The sequence below is a fragment of the Panthera onca genome, chromosome A3 (assembly GCF_046562875.1).
Source record: "Panthera onca isolate mPanOnc1 chromosome A3, mPanOnc1 haplotype 2, whole genome shotgun sequence".
NCBI classification, from domain to species: Eukaryota; Metazoa; Chordata; class Mammalia; order Carnivora; family Felidae; genus Panthera; species Panthera onca.
Window position 1 is genome coordinate 79,053,723 of NC_138341.1, and position 19,415 is coordinate 79,073,137.

The 19,415-nt window shown below is 36.4% G+C and overlaps 1 protein-coding gene across 3 annotated transcripts in view; it reads right to left on the reverse strand.

The window, feature by feature from the left end:
* The window catches only part of MGAT4A (alpha-1,3-mannosyl-glycoprotein 4-beta-N-acetylglucosaminyltransferase A), a 115,689-nt gene that overhangs the window by 42,614 nt on the left and 53,660 nt on the right, over positions 1–19,415 (reverse strand). For all 3 annotated transcript variants that reach the window (XM_060608241.2, XM_060608212.2, XM_060608232.2), the window contains exon 5: positions 5,768–5,901. In XM_060608241.2, coding sequence (XP_060464224.1) covers positions 5,768–5,901 — 134 coding nt within the window. The remainder of the gene's footprint in view (positions 1–5,767; positions 5,902–19,415) is intronic.

Genomic DNA, 19,415 nt, shown 5'->3' on the forward strand with positions numbered 1-19,415 from the left:
TGTAATTTTTTAAATTTATTTTTGAGACAGAGACAGACACAGCATGAGCAGGGGAGGGGCAGAGAAAGAGGGAGACATAGAATCCAAAGCAGGCTCCAGGCTCTGAGCTGTCAGCACAGAGCCTGACGCGGGGCTCAAACTCACAGACTGTGAGATCATGACCTGAGCTGAAGTCGGACGCTTAACCGACTGAGCCACCCAGGCACCCCGGAAAATGAACTTTAATCAGTAGATTTAAATAGGTTAGCAATTCAGAAACTACTTTACGTTTACTTAGGATTAAGCAAGTTAAGTAGATATACTGTGAATCACAAGAGCCAAGTTTCCCACTGAGGGGGAAATTAAGAATAAGGAATTGGAAGAGGCTAGAATGAACCCTACAGTACTGCATTGGGATCAAAGGTATCATAACAAACTCATAATTTTTAACATATACAGATAGATGGACATAGGACCTAGATAGATGTACAGGTGTGTATGTATGCATACAAGTATTTCCTAGTTCTGCTCACTGAAAGGATTAGAAGCACTGATCCCTCAGAAGCAATGAGCCTATCTAGAACCCAGGTCTTGGTTTCTAATACTGTTCTCCAATTAATAGAACCAGGTTGCTTGGGGACATGGCTGATTCCAGGTTTGGGGTAGGGAAAATACAAGATAAGCCTAGAACATCTTACACTGCTAGAATATAAGGAAAAATGATGGGACATATTGAAAGGACAGAGTAGCCAACTCCAAAGGACAGTCAATGGCCAAAAATGGAACAATTTTAGTAACAAAGTAAAAAATTTATAGTAATATCCACAAGAGCACCCTGATATCAATAACTGACAAAATAAATAAAATTGGACAAAAGGATAGCTTTTCCTTATAGAATTCCAATGAATAAATGTGAAAGGAACTAGAAAGTCACCATTCAGCAAACATAATAATTGTTACAGGCAAGAATCATCAAGGATGATTAGTTGGGAAAAAGTTATGAGGAGAAACAAGATATTTGCAATTATCTCAAGGTATCACTCCAAAAGAAAGCTTCTAAGTACATAAGGAAAAAGAGTATATTTATAGTAGAGAAACCTGTCAGACACCAATTTAATCAAGTGTGATAAGTTAACAATGCTGATAATGAGATATATCAACATCATCTTAATATGACAGTCTGAAAAAGAATACCATATCACTTGTATGGTGTTCTTGCTAAAAGAATGTAAAACCTGAATTTAATCATAAGGAAACATGAGACAATCCCAAACTGATACATATTCCACAATCCCTGCTTCTTTAGAAAATATATTTAGAAAAAATATTTTTTTGTGACTAACATACAGAAATATAAATTGAACCTATATCCAGCTACCTTGATAAATTCCCCTATTATTTCTAATAATTTGTTTATTCTTTTGGGTTTTCTGTGTTATCAGAAAATAATTAAGCTCCACTCAAAGTACAGGATAGGAATATCAAGTGGCTGAGTTCATGTCATAGGCCTGAACTGGTAAAGCAATTATCTAACATTTTTAGTTTCATAACGGGAGAAAAGTTTCCTCCCACCAAAATTCATAAAATAGAGAATTCTCCAAATACTTATATTTCTATTCTTATATAGAACAGGAAAAACAAATTTTGCTAAAATCCAGAGTACAATATAGGAAAATGTTTTGTCAAAAATGGTCATGAGCGGCAGAAATAATATAAATGATAGTACAGTACAAGAAAAATTATAAAATATATAATAGGGAGGCATACAGACAACAAATGATCATTAAAATACAAAGGTTATAATTAAAGTAAAAGTAGTAAGTAAAAGTAAACACAAAAATGATATAATCTTAAAATCTAAATATCACACTTGGATCATATCATGGATCCTTCAGAGCAACTGGAATTTATTCCTCGTAACTCCTACAATTCTAGAATAGAGCTAGTGAACTTTCAAACAATACATCAAGAGTCAACTGTTCAAAACTTTGCATGTTCTATAAATGTCTCATCATTTATGCCTAAATGACCCAAAGAGAGAAATCACCAGAGAAGAACAAAGAACAAAGAGCTAGTAACTACTTTTCTGTCTCTCTTCTCCTCCCAGAGGGGCTTAAGGATGATTAAGAAAGAGAAAGGAAGGGGTGCCTGGGTGGCTCAGTCAGTTAAGCGTCTGAATCTCAGTTTTGGCTCAGGTCATGGTCTTACGGTTTTGTGAGTTTGAGCCCTGCCTTGGGCTCTGCGCTGGTAATGTGGAGCCTGCTTGGGATTCTCTCTCTCTCCGCCCCTCCCCTACTCACGCTGTCTCTGTCTCTCTCAAAATAAATAAATAAACTTAAAATAATTTTAAAAAAAAAGAGGAAGGAAGAGGCAATGTTTCAGGCTAAGGAATAACACAAATAGAACTGAGAACACACTGAGGTCTACATAACAAAATAAGAGTAAAATGACTGGAACACAGAACTATTAATTCCATGATGTAAAGAACCTTTAATAAACACATGGGAAACCTGGAAGAGAAGCAGTTGGAGAAAATCAGATTAACTTAGTTATGGAGAGATTAAAAGTTGCTCATAAAACATTCAACTAATGTTATCAAGTAGGCAGTTGAAAATATGGGCTTAGAAGGATGCTAGAGACATAGTTTAGATCTGGACCATGCAAACTGTAGATCAGGTCACAGCCACAGTATATGCACTTGTTACTAGTGTTAATGAACCACAGGTTACCAGACACTTAGATTAAAACTACTAATCAAGGCAGAATCAAATACAGTGATTAATAATTTTAAATTGCCTAAAAGCAATTCAATGGATTCTATAAATTATTCTGTTCAGAATAGACTTTCTTACAAATAACTGAAATTCTATATAGATACATATACAAATACTGCAATTCAGGAGAGGAGTCTTTGGAGATCAGATTACTGCGGGCACTTAAACTGCAGTCAGCGCACGACACCTCTCCGTGTGTGATCTCATTGCACCTGCAGGCAACACTGTTGAGCTTAAAAGGCTCAATAGCAGAATTCTCATTTTAGAGATGACAAAACAGGATGAAGAGAGAAAAAATGACCTACTCAAGTGGCAGTGACAGAATTCAGGCCCTGAATATGGGTTGTCTGATTCCAAAACCCATGTTATTACATCTGAGTGATGTACACACATCTGTGCCTGAATACAGAATTCTACTTCTAAGTTATAATATTGTGATTTATAATAATACGTATATATTTGGTCTTTGTCCCATTTCTGGCACAGAGCTCTGGAAACCTGGGAATTTCCTAAGTGATGAGAGCAACAAAAGTGTCTTTTGTTATGTTAATGAGATCAGTTTTGGACACACCCCCCAATGAAGGATGGGGGCTGGCTGCCAGGAGAGTCAACCATTGATCAGAGGGTTGAAACTTTCAGTCCTACCCCTCTCCAACCTTTGGGAAGGGGAGAAGAGCTGGAGGTTGAATCAATCATCGATGGCCAATGATTTAATAAATCATTATTTCATAAATCATGTAATGAGGCCTCCATAAAAACCCAAAAGGGGGGCGCCTGAGTGGGTCAGTCAGTTGAGCATCTGACTTCGGCTCAGGTCATGATGTCACCGTTTGTTGGTTCAAGCCCCACGTCAGACTCTGTGCTGACAGCTCAGAGCCCAGAGCCTGTTTGCAATTCTGTGTCTCCCTCTCTCTCTGCCCTTCTCCCGCTTGCACTCTGTGTGTGTCTCTCTCAAAAATCAATAAACATTAAAAACAATTTAAAAAAAAACTAAAAAAAAAAAGGACAGGGTTGGACACCTTCAATGCTGAATAATGGCATTCACCTTCAATGCTGAATGAATAAAGGAAGGTGCTGGGAGAGTGGCACCCTCAGACAGCATGGAAGCTCCATGCCCCTTCCTACATACATTTCCCCATGCACCTCTTCCATCTGGATGTGCATCTGTAGCCTTTAATGAATTAGCAAACAGTAAGTGTTGTGCAGAGTTCTGTAAGGCACTCTAACAAGTTAGTTGAACTCAAGAAGGCACAGGGGAGTCTTTGGAACCTCCAACCTGTAGTTAGTTGGTCAGAAATACAAGTGACAACCTGGGCTTGCAACTGGCATCAGAAATATGTGCATATGTGGGGGTAGGGGCTGGTTTTGTGGGACTAATCCCTTAACCTAGGAGATCTGATGCTAATTTCAGGTAGATAGCATCAGAATTAGGTTAAATTGTAGGACACCTAGCTGCTGTCACAGAGAATTGCTTGGTGTGGAGGGAAGCTTCCACACATTTGCTGACCAGAAGTGTCAATAAACTGCTTACGTAAAAGTAGAGACACACAGGGAAGAAACACACAGTAGGAAAGAACTGAATTCTTCCTGTATGGAAGAAAAAAACTGAGGTTTTCCTTTATGTAAGTGTATATTTTTTTCTTACATAGTGTTAAGGCTTTTTTCCCTCATTAAAATCAGTACAGGCTCAAAATTTTATAAAATCGTATACAAGAGAAGGTGGCATAGTCCCATAATCCCAACTCTCACGATATCTGCTACTAATCATTTGGAGTATATTCCACAAGATCATTTTCTCTATTCATCTAATTAATGCATATGTAGGAGCTATATAAATGTGTGTATGAGCCTGAATATATTTACACATGTGCAAATGTTTCTATTGGATCAATTTTTAGAAGCAGAATGTTAGGTCACTGAGTATAGCACTTTAAATTTTAAGAGCTATTGCCAAATTGCTTTCCAAGGATATTGTACCAATCTCTACTGACATACAGTATGTGATTAACAAATAAAATTTGCATAAATACAAATAGTCAAAAGACACACATAAACCAATACTTAATCCCATTTGTAAGGAAATCCAAATTAAACAAAAGCAGTATATTATTTTTGTCCATCAACTTGGCATAAAAATGTAAAGACTAGTATTACATAACAGAGTGTGAGGACAGGAAAACAGGCTCTCTCACAGATTGCTGGAAGAGGGATAAACTGCTTTCTCCCTTCTGGTGGAACCCTGCTGGTTCAGCTTCTGCAGGGCATTTTGGCCATGTATGAACATTTTAATGTATATAGACTATGACCTGGCAATTCCACATTTATGACTGGATCCCACATCAGTAACTACACACGTGCCCAACAATTTACTTAGGGTAATGCACAGTACAGTCTTTAAAAAAAAGAGCAAATATTTGGAAACAGTCTAAATGTTTATCAATCAGAAATTAAATCAATTATGTTAAACCATACAATGGAATATTTAGCAGTCATAAAAAAATGATGTTATGATATTTGTTTTAGTAGAAAAATGTCCATGATATGAAAAAATATAGAGAAAAATCCCATTTATATATATGTATACAAGCCACAGGAAAAATATCTTAAAATGTATTTCAGAATATCAATAGTAGTTATATCTACATGGAGGAGTAACAGGTAAATTTTCATTATACATTTCTGTAATAGTTTTAAACAGTATGCATGTATTCACTTCTACATTAAAGAAAACATTAAGAACATTATCCTTTTAAGGAATTCACTGCTCTTAAAAGATTTACATGTATAATATTATCCTATTCACAACAGATTACTGTTTGTGGATTGTTACTGCAGGAGAGAAGCTAAGGCAAACACCAGTTAGACTTACATTTAACTATGAGAAGGAATATATTATCTAAACTTTATTCATCACATTTTAAAAAGATGTTTATAAAAGCATATTAAAACATTCAATTATGGTTTCAACTCTTATAGATTATATGTGGTAAAAATAATAAGAATTAAATAATTACCTCTCCTATGAAGACTACTATAACACAGTCCAACTTCTCTTCAGGATACAGATTATCAATAAGGGAATGAAGAGTTTCTATGAGGTAAGATTTAACTTCTCTCTTCACTGTGGGAATTCCCATTACTATTGACACTGAAACAAAATAATGATAGTAATTATATAAAAATATTTCACAAGACAGTATAGAATAACACTATATTTCAAAAGTGATTATACCCTCTCAAATTGATAGAAATAACTGAAAAATCAAAATGTACTACCCAATAATTAAGGAATCAAAATAAACCACAAAATAAACTACTTTACAAAGAAAAATAATCAGAGGATATAAAGGGATACCCATAACAGTATAATCCTTTTTACAGGGCTTATCCATAAAATATGTCAAGGTACTGATAAAAATGAAGACATTAAACCTCACATTAAAAACAGTGACTATAAAGTGTAAACAAATATAAATTATACAACTACAAGAAACACTGAACACATCTTAAAAATTAACATCTCAGATACCATGTATACAATGCAATCAGAAGGACACAACATCCCTTCTGTGGTTTTCCTGCCAAAAATGCAAACTTCAACCTAACTATGAAGAAATATCAGACAAATCCACATTAGGGGGATAATCTACAAAATAATTGTCCAGGTACTCTCTGAAGCGTTAAGATCAGGAAAGACAAAGAAAGAACTGTCCAAGATGGCAGAAGACAAAGGAGACATGACAATTAAATGAAATATGGAATCCTGAGTTGGATCCTGGAACAGAAAAAGAAAAACAATGAAAAAAATGACAAAATCTGAATAGGATCTAAGGTGAGTCAATACTATAGCATCAATACAAAGTTCCTGGGTTTGATCATTATATTAGGTTACATAATTCGAACATTTAGGGGAACCAGGTGAGGTATATGAAAACACTGTGTATATTTGTGCAACTTCTTTTAAGTGTAAAATTACATCCAGTTTTACTATAATGCTTGTTTTTCCAATGCAAATTTTTTCCTGAGTGACTAATACATCAGGCAAATATCTGAGCATAATGTGGATTTCACATTTGTTTACATGCAATTTCTCCTCTGGGACAAGCATTCACTAGGTAAACAGAAAACTGCATCCACTTGAAATGAGTTCAAAAAACTGAACTAAGCAATGTAGAAATACATGAATGGTATATACCTCCAACCTCTACCAGCTGCCTCAGTTCACTGCATGCTAAGAACCACACCTATCCACAGCTGGTGTTGAAACTTCCACCAGATTGCATCACCTCTCAAAACCTTCCAAACTGCAACCCTTCTGAAGTACATTTTAACAGGCAAACCTCAAGTATTATTCAAGGTAGAGTACTATATTGATTATAGTACTTTTGTATTAATCATTTAACATGTGTAAAACTGTGCTGTTTTTACTATGTTCTTATCTTTCTGTATGTGTAATTGACAAAGTTTCTAACTATGATATTAACTTCATTTTTCTTCTTTTATTGCACAATTCAGCATAGCATAAATTTTAGGAATGCATATATTGTGTTACAATAGGACTGTATTTCTCAGAAAGGTTTTTTTGTTTTTTTTGTTTTTTTGTTTTTTTTTTTAAATAACACCTTTGAAAAAGCTTTAGTATCTTGGGGCACCTGGGTGGTTCAGTTGGTTAAGCATCCAAGTCTTGATTTCGGCTCAGGTCATGATCTTGCAGTTCATGGCATCAAACCCCACATCAGGCTTGGCACTGGCAGCGCAGAGCCTGCTTGGGATTCTCTCCCTCCCTGTCTCTCTCTCTCTCTCTCTCTCTGCCTCTCCCCAGGCTCACTTGTGCGCGCATGCTCTCTCTCTCTCTCTCAAAATAAATTTTTAAAAAAGCCTTAATATGCTGTTATACAACAGCAGAGATATATTTTACAAATATTAAAAATGCTTAAGTCTTAATAATGAAACAATTTATTGGAAATGCTAGAAAATACTTAGAAGTCATGAAATTCTAAAGTTAGAAGGAAGCTCGAAGATCATAGCTCAATGAATCTACCACCATGATTCTGCAAATAAGAATACTAAGATCCATAATTTGGCTATATACAAAAGAATGAAACTGGAACACTTTGTTACACTATACACAAAAATAAACTCAAAACGGATTAAACACCAAAATGTGGACATGAAACCATAAAAATCCTAGAAGAGAGCATTGGCAATAACTTCTCTGACATTGGCCAGAGCAACATTTTTCTAGCAATGTGTCTCCTGAGGCAAGGGAAACAAAAGCAAAAATTAACTACATCAAAATAAAAAGCTTCTGCACATCAAAGGAAAAACTACCAACAAAACTAAGAGACAACCTACTGAGTGGGAGAAGGTAATTTACAAATAATATGTATGATAAAGGGTTAGTATCCAAAATATATGAAGAATAAACTAAACACCAGAAAAATGAATAATCCAATTAAAAAGTGGGCAAAAGATATGAACAAGTATTTCTCCAAAGGGCGCCTGGGTGGCTCAGTCAGTTAAGCATCTGACTTCAGCTCAGGTCATGATCTCAAGGTTTGTGAGTTTAAGTCCTACATTGGGTGAGTTTGAGCCCCACTCCTCTCTCTCCCCCCACCCATCTCTCTCTGCCCTTCATGGGATTCTCTCTCTCTCCCCCCATCTCCCTGCCTTTTGCTCATTTGTGCCCTCTCTCTCAAAAAAAGAAAAAAATGTCTCCAAAGGAGACATACAGGTGGCCAACAGGTACATGAAAAGATGCTCAGCATCACTCATCATCAGGGAGATGCAAATCAATACCACAATGAGATAACACCTCATACCTGTTAGAATGGCTAAAATCAACCACAAAAGAAATAGCAGGTGTTAGCGAAGATATGGAGAAAAAAGGAACCCTCATGTACTGTTCATGGAAATGCAAACTGGTACAGCCGCTGCAGAAAACAGTATGGAGATTCCTCAAAAAATTAAAAATAGAACTACCCTATGATCCAGTAATTGGACTATTTGGTATTTACCCAAAGAATATGAAGACACTAATTCAAAAAGATATATGCATCCCTATGTTTATTGCAGCATTATTTACAATAGCCAAATAACAGAAGCATCCCAGTGTCCATAGATTGATGAAAGGATAAAGATGTGGTGTATATTTATACAATGGACTATTACTCAGCCTTAAAAAGAACACAATCTTGCCATTTGCAACAACATGGAAGGACCTAGAGAATATAATGTTCAGTGAAATAAGTCAGTAAGAGAAAGACAAATACCATATGATTTCACCCATGGGTATAATTTAAGAAATAAAACAAACAAAAAAAGAGATAAACCAAAAACAGATGGTTACCAGAAGGGAGGTGAGTGGGAGAATGAATGAAATAGGTGGTGAGGAATAAAGAGGACATTTACCATGATAAGCACTGAGTAATACATAAAATTGTTGAATCACTATAGTGTATACCTGAAACTAATTTAACACTATATATTAACTATATTGGAATTAAAATTTAAAAAGAAATACCAACCCCCCCTCAAAAAAAAAAGAATACTAAGATCCAAATGGTTTAAAAGATATCCCCAAAAATCTATGCCACAGTCTTCTCTTCCATTTTGAGATGAAGAGCTTCCAGGAGCTCAAGAGATCTGTCATATTGGGACTTCTGGGAAGTCCCATCTGGGAAGATGGCAGAGTAGGAAGATCCTGAGCTCATGGACACACTGAGACAAAAGCTACGTCAGTGCAACTAACTCTGAAAAAGACTCAAAGACTGGCAGAACAGACTTTCCAGTTAATCACAGAGAATGCCACATTGAAAAGCATAGGAGGGGTGGAAACGCACCTAGGAACCAAACCCCAGTAAGACTAACCCCAAACAGAAGGGAAAGGAGCAGAACCCATACCAAGCACCACAGGCATGAACCCACACTGGAGAGACGGGTCCCCATAACATTTGGCTTTGAAAACCAGTGGGGCTTAACTTCCAGAGTTTTTATAATCAAGAGGTACTTAACTCCAGTTTCTTTAAAACCAGGTGGTTTAGCTCCAGGAGAGCTGGAGATCAATAGGAAGCTAAGTCCCCATGCTTAAAGAGCCAGCATAACAACCCTGCAGAGACACTGCAAGGAAGCAGCAGTTTGAAAAGTGCCTAGGGTATCTCAGATTTTGCACTGCAGGGGAAGGAATCTCCAGGAGACTTCTCCCAGAACAGAAGTGCTAGCAAGTGCCATTCTTTTACCCCTGTCTCCCCCATTTCCCCTGCCTACATATCTAGACACTTGCAGGAACCAGCACAAACACTCCCCACTTATCTTGCTAGCACCAAGTGCCCCACCTCTGCCCCACCCACCAAGTGCCCCACCCCTTCAGAGGCACCCCATCCGACCCACCCCACTTAGCAGGCATCCCTCCAAAGCCACTTTTTTTTTTTTTAAACGTTTATTATTGAGAGACAGAAACAGAGCATGAACATGGGAGGGGCAGAGAGAGGAGGAGACACAGAATCTGAAGCAGGCTCCAGGCTCTGAGCTGTCAGCACAGAGCCTGATGCAGGGCTCGAACTCACAAACTACGAGATCATGACCTGAGCCAAAGTCGGATGCTTAATTGACTGAGCCACCCAAGGGCCCCTCCACTTCTGCCCCAGTGCACCATGCAAGCAACCCTAGCAGGGACCAGAGCCGCTCCAAAGTGACTCCTGCCCTGGAGAGAGGGGGTTATAACCATACAAACTAGTGTGCTCACGGTCCCAGCAGCCAAACCTTATAGCTGACAGTACAGAGATAGTGCCCTGCGGTTCACTGCGACTGTAGTCCCACCACATGGACTTAATGGCAGGCACCTGGTCTGACTGCTGACCTACTACAAAAGCCCACTAAGAGCACAGACACTAAATCCTGTCCAATGTGCCCCAAATAGGTAAAGTGGGCCTTTGCAGTCAAATGGACTGAAGGCAAATGCAGCTCAGTCACACAGTAGGGCCTACACAGCCACATGGGAGATACCCCTGAAGTGCCTGGTTCCGGCAAACAGAGGTTATTGTGCTCCAAGGCACCAGAGGACCTCCTCTTCATAAGGCTACTACTTGCAAGAGCAGGAAGATATAGCTGACTTCTCTAATATGCAGAAACAAACACAGAGTTAGACAAAATGAAGAGACAGAACAATATGGCCCAAATGAAAGAATAGGACAAAATCACAGCAAGAGAGCTAATTGAAATGGAGACAGGCAAATGCCTGATAAAGAATTCAAATTAATGGTCATAAAGATACTCATTGAACTTGAGAAAAGAATGGAGGATCTCAGTAAGACCCTCAACAAAGTTACAGAAAATATAAAAAAGAACCAGTCAGAGATTAAAAAATTCAATATCTGAAATACAAAATACACTAGAGTAAATCAGTAGCAGAATTAAGAAGGTAAAACCAAGCAGTGATCTGGAAGAGAGGGTAATGGAAAACATCCAAGCTGAACATGAAAAAGAAAATAAGAAAAATAAAAAATGAGAATAGGTTCAGAGAACTCAACGATATCATCAAGTGTAGTAACATTCACATTACAGGGATCCCAGAAGGAGAGGGAAGGTGAAGAAAAGTTATTTGAAGAAATAATTACTCAAAATGTCCCTAATCTAGGGAAGGAATCAGACATCCAGACCCAGGAGGCACAGAGAGCCCCCAACAAAATTTACACAAGGAATTCCACACCAAGACACATAATAATTAAAATGACAAAAAGGAGTGATAAAGGGAGAATTTTAATAGCAGCAAGAGAAAACCATTCTATATAAGGGAAACCATATAAGTCTATCAGCTGATTTTAAAACAAACTCCTCAAGGCAGAAGGGAGTGGCATGATATATTCAAAATCCTGAAAGGATAAAATATGCAATCAAGAAATCTCTACTCAGCAAGGCAATCATTCAGAACAGAAAAAGAGATAATGAGTTTCCCAGATAAACAAAAGTTAAAGGAGTTCATCACCACTAAACCTGCCTTACAAAAAAAATGTTAAAGGTAATTCTTTGAGTAGTAAGAAAAGGCCATTAAGTGTAAGAAAATTATGAAAGGAAAAAAGTTTCACAGGTAAATACAAAAATATAATAAAAGCAGTAGACAATCACTAATAAAACCAGTATGAAGGTTAAAGCACAAAAGCAGTAAAATTAATTATAACTATAAAAATCAGTCAAGAGAGTAATAGAATAAAAGTATGTATGACATCACATACATAATATGTAAGAATGGGGTAGCAAAAATTCAGTGATTTTAAAATGGGTCCAAAAACTTAACCATCAATTTACTATAGACTGACATCCACATGAGATGTTCTAAATGAACCTAATGGTAACAAATAAAAAACCTATCACACACACACACACACACACACACACACGAGAGAGAGAGAGAGAGAGAGAGAGACAGAGAGAGAGAGAGAGAGAGAGACAGAGAGAGAGAGAGAGAGAGAGAGAAGGAATCCAAGCATAACACTACAGAAATCCATCAAACCACAGAGGAAAAAACTAGAGAAGAAAAAACCAGAACTACAAAACAACCAGAAAACAAGTAACAAAATGGCAGTAAGTACAAACTTATCAATAACTACTTTAAATGTAAATGGACTAAATACTCCAATCAAAAGACATAAGGTGACTGAACAGATAAAAAAAGCAAGACCCATCTATATGCTGCCTGTAAGAGACTCATTTCAGACTTAAAGTCATATGAAGATTGACAGTGAAGGGATGGAAAAACATTTATTACACAAATGGAAGTGAAAACAAAACTGGGAAAGTCATATTTAAATTAGACAAAACAGACTGTAAAACAGAGACTATAAAAAGAGACAAAGGACACTACATAATGACATAGGGAACAATCCAACAAGAGGATATAACAATTGTAAAATATTTATGCATCCAACATGGAAGAACCTAAATACATAAAATAACTATTAACAGACATAAAGGAAGAAATTGACAGTACTATAATAATAGTAAGGGACAACCCATTTACAGTAACGGATAGATCATCCAGACAGAAAATCAACAAAGAAACAGTGGCTTTGAATGACATATTAGGTATATTCAGAACATTCAATCCAAAAACAGAAGACTACACATTCTTTTCAAGGGGATATGGAACATTCTCCATAATATACCATATGTTTAGACCATAAAACATGTCTCAATAAATTCAAAAAGACTGAAATCATGTCACCCATCTTTTCTAACCACAATAGTATGAAACTAGAAATCAATTACAAGAAAAAAATCTGTAAAGAACACAAATACATTGAGGATAAATAACAAGCTACTGAACAATGAATGATTCAACCAAAAAATTAAAGAGGAAATAAAAAAAAATACATGGAGAACATGAAAATGAAAACACAACAGTCCAAAATCTTTGGGAACCAGCAAAAGCTGCTCCAAAAGAAAAGCTTATAGCAACACAAGGCTACCTCAAGAAACAAGAAAAATCTCAAGTAAACAAACTAACCTAACACTCAAAGGAGCTAGAAAAAGAACAAACAAGGTCCAATGCCAGTAGTATAAAGGAAATAATAAAGATTAGACCAGAAATAACTCAGAGACTTTAAAAACAATAGGACAGATCAATCAAACCAGGAGCTGGTTCTTGCAAAAGATCAAGAAAATTAATATACCTTTAGTCAGACTCATCAAGAGAAAGAGAGAGACTCCAATAAATAAAATTAGACTCCAATAAATTAAAATTAAAACAAAGAAGGAGAAATAACAACATCACAGAAATAAAAAGGTTTATAAGAGTATTATGAAAAATTATATGCCAACAAATTGGACAAGCTAGGAGAAATGGATAAATTCCTTCCAAAACTGAATCAGGAAGAAAGAAAATTTGAACATACTGATTACTGGCAGTAAAACTGAATCAGTAATAAAAAAAAAAAAACCTCCCCCAAAACATAAGTCCAGGACCAGATGGGTTTCCAGGTGAATTCTACCAAATATTTAAAGAAAAGTTAATACCTATTCTTCTCAATTTATCCAAAAAAAATAGAAGAGGAAGGAAAGCTTCCAAATTCATTCTACTATGAGTCCAGCATTACTGTCATACCAAAACCAGATAAAGACACTACAAAAAAAGAAAACTAAAACCCAGTATCTCTAATGAACATAGATGAAAACCTCCTCAACAAAATATTAGCAAACTGAATCTAACAATAAATAAAAAAATCATTCACCACAATCATGGGGAATTTATCCCAGGGATGCAAAGGTGGTTCAAAATATTCATAAACCTATCAACATGATAGATCATATTAACAAAAGATTAAAAACCATATCTCAATAGATGAAAAAAAAGCATTTGACAAAATCCAGTATCTGTTATGATAAAAACTCAACAACGGGGATCCTGGGTGACTCGGTTGTTAAGCACCCAACTTTGTCTCAGGTCATGATCTCGTGGCGCATGAGTTTGAGCCCCGTGTCTGGCTCTGTGCTATCAGCACAGAGCCAGAAGCCCACTTTGAGTTCTGTGTCTCCCTCACTCTCTGCCCCTCCCCTGCTCATACTCTCTCTCTCAAAAATAAACATTAAAAAAAAAAAAATCTCAACAAAGCAGGTTTAGATGGAACATATCACAACATAATAAACACCATATATGAAAAATCCACAGTTAGCATCACACCCAATGGTGAAACATTGAAAGATACTCTCTAAAATCAGGAACAAGACAAGGATGTCCACTCTCACCACTGTTATTCAACCCAGTATTGGAAGTCTTAGCTGCAGCAATCAAATAAGAATAAGAAATAAAAGGCATCCAAATTGGTAAGGAAGAAGGAAAACTTTTACTATGTGCAGATGACATACTATACATAGAAAGCTAGACTCAACCAAAAAACTACTAGAATTACCAAATGAATTTGGTAAAGTCACAGTATACAAAATATATGGAAATCAGTTGTATTTCTATATACTAACAGCAGAAAAAGAAATCAGGGTGTGCCTGGGTGGGTCAGTCAGTTGAGTGTCTGAATCTTAATTTTGGCTCAGGTAACGATCCCAAGGTTGTAGGATCGGGCCCCATGTCAGGCTCTATGCTGAGCGTGGAGTCTGCTTGAGATTCTCTCTGTCCCTCTCTCTCCCTCTGTTACTGTCCTCTGCTCGTGAATGCTCTCTCTAAAATTAGTTAATTAATTAAAAAAATGAAATTTAAAAAAGAGAAATTAAGAAAATCCCATTTACAATTGCACCAAAAAGAGTAAAATACTGAGGAATACACTTAACAAGGAGGTGAAAGACTACTCTGAAAACTAAAAACCAATTCTGAAAGGAAGAACTGAAGATGACAAAAATGGAAACATATTCCATGCTCATGGATTACAAGAATCCACACTGCTAAAATGTTTATACTACACAAAGCAATCTACAGAGTCAATGCAATTTGTATCAAACTAACAACAGCATTTTTCACAGAACTAAAACAAAGAATTCTAAAATTTGTATGGAACTACAAAAGACCCTAAATAGGCAAAACAACCCTGAGAATGAACAAAACTGGAGGTATCGCAATCCCACATTTCAAGATATACTCAAAGCTATCCTTATCAAAATAGTGTGGGTACTGGCACAAAAACTGACACAAAGACCAATGGAACAGAATAGCAGAATAGAGAACCTAGAAATAAACCCACACTTATATGGTCAATTAATCTATGACAAACGAGGCAATATACAATAGGAATGGCACCTGGCTGGCTCAGTCAGTTAAGCATCCAACTCTTAATTTCAGCTCAGGTCATGATCCCACGATCGTGGGATCCAAGCCCACTGTAGGGCCCACTACTGAGCGAGGACTGTTTAAGATTTTTTCTCTCTCTCCCCCCCGTGCCTCTCCTATGCTCTTGCTCTCTCTCTCTCTTTCTAAAATTAAAATAAGTTTTTTTAATTAAAAAAAACCAGAATATGCAATGAGAGAGAGAGTCTCTTCAGTAAACAGTGTTGGGAAAACTGGACAGCTACATGCAAAAGAATGAAACTGGACCACTTTCTTATACCATACACAAAAATGAATTCAAAATGGATTAAAGACCTGTGAGACATGAAACTATAAAACTCCTAAAAGAAAAGATAGGCAGTAGTAACCTCTTGGACACTGGTCTTAACATTTTTATGGGTCTGTATCCTCAGGCAAGGGAAACAAAGGCAAAAATAAACTATTGAGACTATACAAAAAATAAAAAGCTTTTGCACAGCAAAGGAAACAATCAACAAAATAAAAAGACAATGCAGTGTATGGGAGAAGATAGTTTTGCAAATGATATATCCAGTAAGTGGTTCATAATCTAAAATATATAAAGAACTTCCTACAACTGAACACCAAAACACCCCACAAATAATCTAATTAAAAAGTGGGCAGAGGACCTAAGAAGACATTTTTCCAAAGAGGACATACATGTCCAAGAGACATAAAAAGATGTTCAACGTCATTATCAGAGAAATGCAAATCAAAACCACAACGAGGTATTACCTCATACTTCTAGAATGGCCAAAATCAAAAAGACAAAAAAATAGCAAGTGTTGGCAGGGATGTACAGAAAGACAAACACTCATGCACTGTTTGTGGGAATGCAAGCTGGTGCAGCCACTGTGGAAAACAGGATGGAGGTTCCTCAAAAAATTAATAATAGAACTACCATATGATCCAGTAATTCCACTACTGGGTACCCAAAGAAAAGGAAAACACTAATTCAAAAATATATATGCACTCTTACGTTTAATGCAGCATTATTTACAATAGCCAAGATATGGAAGCAATCTAAGTTTCCATCCATAAATGAATGGATAAGGAAGATGCAGTATATACATACAATGGAATATTACTCAGCCATAAAAAAGAACAAGATCTTGCCATTTGCAACTACATGGATGTACCTAGAAAGTATGGTAAGTGAAATAAGTCAGACAAAGACAAATAGCATATGCACTCACATGTGCAATTTAAAAAACAAAACAAAACAAAACAAGACAAAAAAATGGACTCTTCAATACAGAGAGTAAGCTGGTGGTTGCCAAACAGGAGGTGGGTGAGGGGATGAGTAAAACAGATAAAGAGGATTAAGAGTACACTTATGATGAGTACTGAGTAATGTATAGAATTATTAAGTCTTTATACTGTACACCTGAAATTTATACTTCAATTTTAAAATTAAATTAATTAAATAAAATAAAACTATTTAAAAAAGAGATTTGCCCTATTTGTTCCAAACATTCTTACTGAACACCTATCAAATGCAAGACATTATTCTAGGTGATAGGCATAATAGTGAACGAGGTCCCTGCCCTCAGGGAATTTACATTCTAGAAAAGGGGAAAAGATAAATAATATAATCTTAGAGGGTGATATGTACCATACAAATTAAAATATGGCAATATTAAAAAGAGTGGGTGGGGAACAGGGGAAGAGACAGGTATCTCTATAGTGAGGTAATGGAAGGCCTCTCTTATATCAACATAACTGATAACTAATGATGAGAAAGAGCAGAGGAAGAAGACTCCAGAAGAAAAAACAGCAAGGCATCAAAGAAAGAATGATCTTAACAGAGTGAAGAAATAGAACAGAATGTATCGAAAGCGGAATGAGCCTAGATTCAGAGAATTAGTTAGAGTCTTAACTGAGTATAAGAGAGAGCCATGGTAAAGTTGTAAGTAGGGGAATGACATTTTCCAATTTTTAATTTTAAAAGACTACCAAATTTTGTGGCAAACAGATACAAAAGCATTCAGAGTAAAAGCATTTTGGGGAGATCAGTCAGCAGTTAGGTGGTCTGCAGGGAACGAGGGTGGCTCAGTCGGTTAAGCATTCAACTCTTGATTTTGGCTCAGGTCATCATCTCACAGTTCGTGAGATCTAGCCCTGTGTCTGACTCTGCACCTGTCAGTGAAGAGCCTGCTTAATACTCTTTCTCCCTCTCTCTGCCTCTCCCCAGCTCACTGCATACACACTCTCTCTTCCTCAAAATAAATAAATAAATAAAACTTTTAAGTATTTTATTTTTATTATTTTTAAAATGTTTATTTTTGAGAGAGAGAGAGAACGTGCAAGCAGGGGAGGGGAGAGAGAGGGAAACAGAATCTGAAGCAGGCACCAATCTCTGAGCTATCAGTACAGAGCCCAATGTGGGGCTCAAACTCACAAAATGTGAGATCATGACCTGAGCCAAAGTCGGGCACTTATCGACTGAGCCACCCAAGTGCCCCCAAAAAACTTCTTAAAAAAAGAAGTTAGATGGTCTGAAATAGGGTCTGGAAAAGGGGATGAGTGGATGAATTTGGGATATATTTTGGAGACAGTTACCAATAGGGCTTAAGACTAGAGAAAATAAGAAAGAGGAATAACTGTGACCTGATTAAATGGATGAGAACACCACAACTGAGGAGAAAAGTGTTCTAAATCAAGATTTCTGTTTTATTCTGAGATTCCTACAGGCAGGATGAGTTACCCTGGAAGCAGATTCCCATATACAGTGACTCTTGAACGTGGGTTTGAACTGTGCAGGTGCACTTATAAGTGGACTTTTCTCATAAATACAGTCCAGCACTATAAATGTATTTTCTCTGCTTTATGATTTTCTTAACAACATTTTCTTTTCTCTTGCTTACTTTATGGTAAGAATACAGTATGTAATACACATAATAAAAAATAGGAATGTTAAGCAACAGTTTATGTTACTGGTAATGCTTAATGGTCAACAGGCCATTAGCAGTTAAGTTTTGGGGGAGTCAAAATTATACATGCATTTTTGACTGTGCAGTATGAGGGGGTGGTCAGTGCCTCTAACCTCACATGGTTCTAAGGTCAACTTTACCTCAGAATTTAAATTAAAAATATTTTAAGTGTTTAGAATACAGGCTAAAAATGTAACAACTGTCATGTGAAGCATTCCAAAGAAATGTTAGTTGATACAGAGTTCAAAGACTTTGTTTATGGAAAAATAAAATACATACTGACCCAGAGCATGCAAACAAAAATGATATAAAATAATAATGCAAACTCTATCCCTATCATGGTCTTGAGTTGTTTTGTTTCTGTTTTAAGTTTAAAAGGCATGTGTAGAGAAGAAACCATTTCTCCCCAAATATACTGTCTGAGATCTGAAATGTAAATTCTTTAGTTTAAAACCAAGGCACTCAATATGTCCAAAAGCAATAAAAATGAAAATACTAGGGGCACCTGGGTGGTTTAGTCACTTAAGCGTCTGACTCTTGATTTTGGGTCGGGTCATGATCTTACAGTTAGTGAGTTCGAGCCCCGTATTGGTCTCCATGCTGACAGCATGGAGCCTGCTTGGGATTCTCTCCCTCTCTCTCTTAAAATAAATAAACTTAAAAAATTTTTAGTTAAAAAAAAAATTAAAATACTAATTCCAGCTAAACCTACAGAATTAAAGGTATTCAGGTTTGTGGTAATTCACAAAATTACCACAAAAATTTTTTTTCATGCCTTCTGGACCAAGGTAAGATTGCCCTTTCTGGTCCACTTGTTCTTCTAGTCCACAACATACTTTTATGGTTTATAATCTAGAAAATGTATGTATTCTAAGGCAGGAGAGTTCAGAATAAATATATCAGCAATCTGAACAAAATGGCTATATCATCCTAAAGGAGATATCT